This window comes from Octopus bimaculoides, chromosome 14 (genome assembly GCF_046866305.1).
Source record: "Octopus bimaculoides isolate indiv1 chromosome 14, ASM4686630v1, whole genome shotgun sequence".
In the NCBI taxonomy this organism is placed as follows: Eukaryota; Metazoa; Mollusca; class Cephalopoda; order Octopoda; family Octopodidae; genus Octopus; species Octopus bimaculoides.
In genome coordinates this window covers 12,793,301-12,798,300 of record NC_142941.1, presented here as the reverse complement: position 1 = coordinate 12,798,300, position 5,000 = coordinate 12,793,301, and the positions used below count along the sequence as shown (strand labels likewise).

At 38.0% G+C, this 5,000-nt stretch overlaps 1 protein-coding gene across 3 annotated transcripts in view; it reads right to left on the bottom strand.

Annotated features, from left to right (window-relative positions):
• The window catches only part of LOC106872620 (uncharacterized), a 126,542-nt gene extending 122,258 nt beyond the window's left edge, over positions 1–4,284 (bottom strand). For all 3 annotated transcript variants that reach the window (XM_089362327.1, XM_089362328.1, XM_089362329.1), the window contains exon 1: positions 4,217–4,284. In XM_089362327.1, the coding sequence (XP_089218453.1) occupies positions 4,217–4,268 (52 nt within the window). In that variant the 5' untranslated portion in view covers positions 4,269–4,284. The remainder of the gene's footprint in view (positions 1–4,216) is intronic.
• Positions 4,285–5,000: the final 716 nt, after the last annotated feature.

Sequence of the window (5,000 nt, the reverse complement as noted above, 5' to 3'; positions counted from 1 at the left end):
ACATGGTTCCGAGTTCAGTCCCATTGCATGGCAACTTGGGCCAGCGTTTTCTATTCAATCTTCGGGCCGACCAAAAGCCTTGTCAGTGGGTATGGTACTACTTTATACATGGAGAAAACACTGTACCTTTTTTTCGTTTCGTTCCCTTCGCTTCTCTCTACGCTCACACTCCCCACCCCCTCTAACTCCGCTTACAGTCACTGTCTGTCTGATAATAGTCATATCTCTCTAACATGATAATTCTTTATGACCATTATTTTCTTACAGTCACACATTTTTATTTTCATTTATATTTTTACTCCTTTCATATATATCCTTACATTTCTGCTTGTCTCTCTTCCCACCACCACCTGCTTAAAGCCATCATCATATTTTTACTTATCACTTCGTTTAAAGTTATCTTTATATATATATATATATATAGGTGCAGGAGTGGCTGGGTGGTAAGTAGCTTGCTTACCAACCACATGGTTCCGGGTTCAGTCCCACTGCGTGGCATCTTGGGCAAGTGTCTTCTACTATAGCCTCGGGCCGACCAAAGCCTTGTGAGTGGATTTGGTAGACAGAAACTGAAAGATGCCCGTCGTATATATATATATATATATATATATATATATATGTGTGTGTGTGTGTGTGTGTTTGTCCCCCTAGCATCGCTTGACAACCGATGCTGGTGTGTTTATGTCCCCGTAACTTAGCGGTTCGGCAAAGAGATCGATAGAATAAGTACTAGGTTTACAAAGAATAAGTCCTGGGGTTCGGCAAAAAGAGACCAAATAGAATAAGTACTAGGCTTACAAAGAATAAGTCCTGGGGTCGATTTGCTCGACTAAAGGCGGTGCTCCAGCACGGCCGCAGTCAAATAACTGAAACAAAAAATGACTAAGCGAAGTGCAATATATATATATATATATATATATATATATATATATATATATATAGTTCCACTCCTTGCAACCGCTTTCCTTTCAAAAGGATCTCCATACATACCTATATTAATCCACATTCAGTAACTCTGCTTACAGTCAATGGCTAATGCACATAATCATACGTTACTGGGCATTGCTGGGGGTACTGGCACATCCGTGCAAAACTGGTTAATAGACTCAGGCAGATGTGAAATATATGTCCATTTTATTACGTAATAGCCCCCACCTATACACACACACACATCTCCAGCCCCCGGCCAGATGTGAGCTATATAACCCTTTCCAGCTGGCAACAACTCTGCAGGTCAGATGTGATGGCTATGTTCCTCCATATCATTAACGTCATATCACCACCTTTTGCAGTTTAAGATTGGTATCAACTGGTAGTTGTCCCAGGACATTGCACCAGACGTGATATGTAAAACCCTAATTCAACTGGTAAGAAGTCCAAGCCGAACCTAAGTGCAGGGATCATTTCAAACTGCTCAAAGTATTTCAGTAATCAGGGTTAAATACATATTACTTATACATGGGTTACAGGTGTGTGTGTGTGTGTGTGTGTGTAGTGTATAAGAAGCATTTATATGTAACAGAATAAAATAAAGGGACTAGAACGATACATAAAAAAAAAAAAACATTAACAATAATTAGTCCTCAAAGGGTCTTCCTCTTTGCTTCCAAATCAGTTGTTCTCAAGCATCTTTTTTGCCAATGGACCCCTTTGATTTCTATTCTACTCGAGGGGCCGCTCATAGCCATTTGGTGTTTAAAAATCCCATCATATTTTCATAATTAAATACTATTAAGAATTGTATAAAAAAATATATATATTTTGTGCATTGTAGAATAATAACCGATTTATTGCACAATCTTATTTGGACCATTAAGGGCCATATGGACCCCGATTGTGAACCACTGGTCTAAATCTAGCAACTGATGTAACCTTTGTCCTCCTGTTTAATTAGGATAGGGGAAATGGTCTTTATATATATATATATTTAAAAAAACAAAAAACTCGACCAACTGACATACCTGCCTTCCTGCTTCGTTCTCTTATAGCCTGACTACAAGTGGTGTATATATTATACTATACACAATCTGTGCGTTTTACTAGGGCAATAATCTTGGCTTATTAATAATCAATCACTTGGAATGGTCTTATATATACAATTCACGTTTGTAAAAATAATTCTTTCTATTATAGGCACAAAGCCTGATATTTTGGGGGGAATGAAGCTCGGCGATAACATCAACTCCAGTATTCAATTATTACTTATTTTATCGACCATGAAAGGATGAAAGGCAAAGTCGACCTTGGCGGGATTTGAATCCAGAGCGTAAAGAGCCGGAAGAAATTTGTTCGGTGCGCTAACGATTCCGCCAGCACACCGCTATAATAATAATAATTAATTCTGTTTTATTGGCCACAAGGGCTAAATAATCCTTTCTGCTAGAGGCTCAAGGCCTGAAATTTTTAGGGGGAGGGGCATAGTCGATTACCTTGACCCCAGTACTCAACCGGTACGTATTTTAACGCCCCCCCCCCCACGAAGCATAAAAGGCTAGGTCGACCTTGGTGACATTTGAACACAGCACGCAATGAGTTAGGAAGAAATGCCGTTAAGCATCCGACGAGTTAGCAATTCTGCTTTGCTCGCCGCCTTAATAATAATAATAAAAACTAATGGTTTAAATTTTTTTTAAAAGCTTCATTTCGCTTATAAACACTTAACGATAACGGTGGGGGGTAAAGACTCAATGGTTATTCAGTTTACAGTTATTTTAACAATCAACTTCTAAAACCCAATCACCCACATACACTGCTCACAGTCACAGTTTATTGGATGTTCATGTTATTTTTTTCTCTTGGCATAACTTTCACTTACAATCACACGTATTTTTAATAAGGGGGGGAACCTAGTAGAGAAGGGTGGTGGTTATTATTGATGTTGTTCGCCTTCGTGCACATTGCAGTCACACCTTTTTTTGTGAGAGGGGGGTGAGGACGTGTATAAGCTGTACGGACGGAAAGCTTACATTTGAATTTTTCTTTTTCGCTTGTCTTGCAGTTAACAACGTTTAATCGTATCTTTCATAACATTCTCATATTTTCCACTTAATATTTTTTTCACTGATCTAAATGTATTTAATGACCAATTAATAGTCACAATATCGCTTTATTATATTTCACAGCCTTTATTTATTTATTTATTCATTTATTTTTACGGATACAGGAGAGTTAGATTAAAGAACGGATTAACAATGTTAATCAGCTTACAACCGCTACATTTTTTTTTTTTTAGAATTTAATTAAAGTCAGTTATAGACACTGTTCTTTACAATCACACTTAATGACTATTCAGTGCAGGTGGTACAGACTATAGTGTTGTTGTTGTTGGTGGTGGTGGAGGTTGTAACTGTAAGAGCGGTTGGGTGGATGGATGGACGGTGAAAGAGAACGAAGTACGAGAAAATAAATTAGACATACACACACGTAACATATGATGTGACAGTATCAGGAGCCTGCTTGTATATAATATTATGTATGTGATAATCCGAAGTGATTATCAAATGAATTTGTTGGTGTGTTCGATAGGTGTGTGTGTGTGTATGCAATATAAATGCATAATATATATGTATGCAGTATGTATACATTCTCTTTCTTTCTTTCTCTCTCTCTCTCTCTCTTTATATATATATATGTGTGTATATATATATATATTGACAGCAAGAGCGACAGAGAGATAATGATGAATATAGATCGATACATAGAGACAGAAAACATAGATACAAACATATAGATTAACAAATCAATATATAGAGAGAGAAAGAGAGAGACAAACAAATCAATAGATAGACGAGTAGATCAATGAACAAATCGATAAAAAAAAATAATAGCCCAACAGGTAGAGCAATAGATAGGCAAATACACAAATCGTTGTTACAACGACAGGTAGAAAAACAGAATAAAAGAAACAGATCAATATGTATGCAGGTGTGTGTGTGTGTGTGTGAGTGCAGATAGATAGATAGATAGATAGATATGCATGCATATATGTATGCATGCCTATATGTATGTATAGACAGTGCGAGAGAAGTAATATATACATTCGTAATTAGAGAGAGAGAATGAGAGAGATTGGCAAAGAAATGAGAAAGAGAGACACGAAGAGAGAAAACGATAGACAAGCGACAGACAGTTAAATATAAACAGCTTGACGAATAGCTGGCTGGATATTACATATAAACAGCAGAAAAGCTAAGGTGATAAAGGCCGCCGTTCTTACCTCCGAGAATCAGCACACGAGCACGCCGTCCACCATCGGCCATGTTAGTCATTCCAAATCATGTGACTGAAACTCTTTGCAGACAGACCGGCAGGGAGGGAAGGAAAGAGGGAAGAAGGGAGGGAGGGCGAGTGGGGGGAAAGGGAAGGGGAGGAAGAGGAGGATAAGGTTTTGAATGAGCTAGAGGAGGGAAAGGGAAAGAGGAGGAGAAGGAGGAGGAGGAGGGGAATTTTATTTTATTTATTTTTTTTTTTTTTTCAGTTTTGAAAAAAAAAAGCGAGAGGGGAAAAGTGGGAGGGGAAAAGGAAAGTACAACAACAGCAGCAGCAGCAGCGAAGAGGTAGAAGAAGAAGAAGAAGAAGAAGAAGCGGGATAAGGAGAAGAACAAGAACAAGAACAACCACAACAACATCAAGAAAATGTTGCTGCTGCTAACATGATGGTGACGGTGGTGGCTTCTGTTGTTTTAACTGAGGTTGTCAGAGGTGGTGATAGTATTGGAGAGGTGGAGGTGATAATAATAATAATATTAATAATATTAATAATTATTATTATTATTATTATTATTATTATTATTATTATTATTATTATTATTATTATTGTTGTTGTTGTAGTAGTAGTAGTATTGTAGTGATGACGGTGGTGGTGGTTGAGGTGATTGAAGTAGAGAGATAGTCTTAGTGGGGGGTGGGGGTGGCGGTGGCGGTAGTTACTGTTGATGTAACTAAGGTTGCTGGTATCGTTGGTAGTGGCGATACGGGAGTGGTAATGGTGGTGGTGGTGG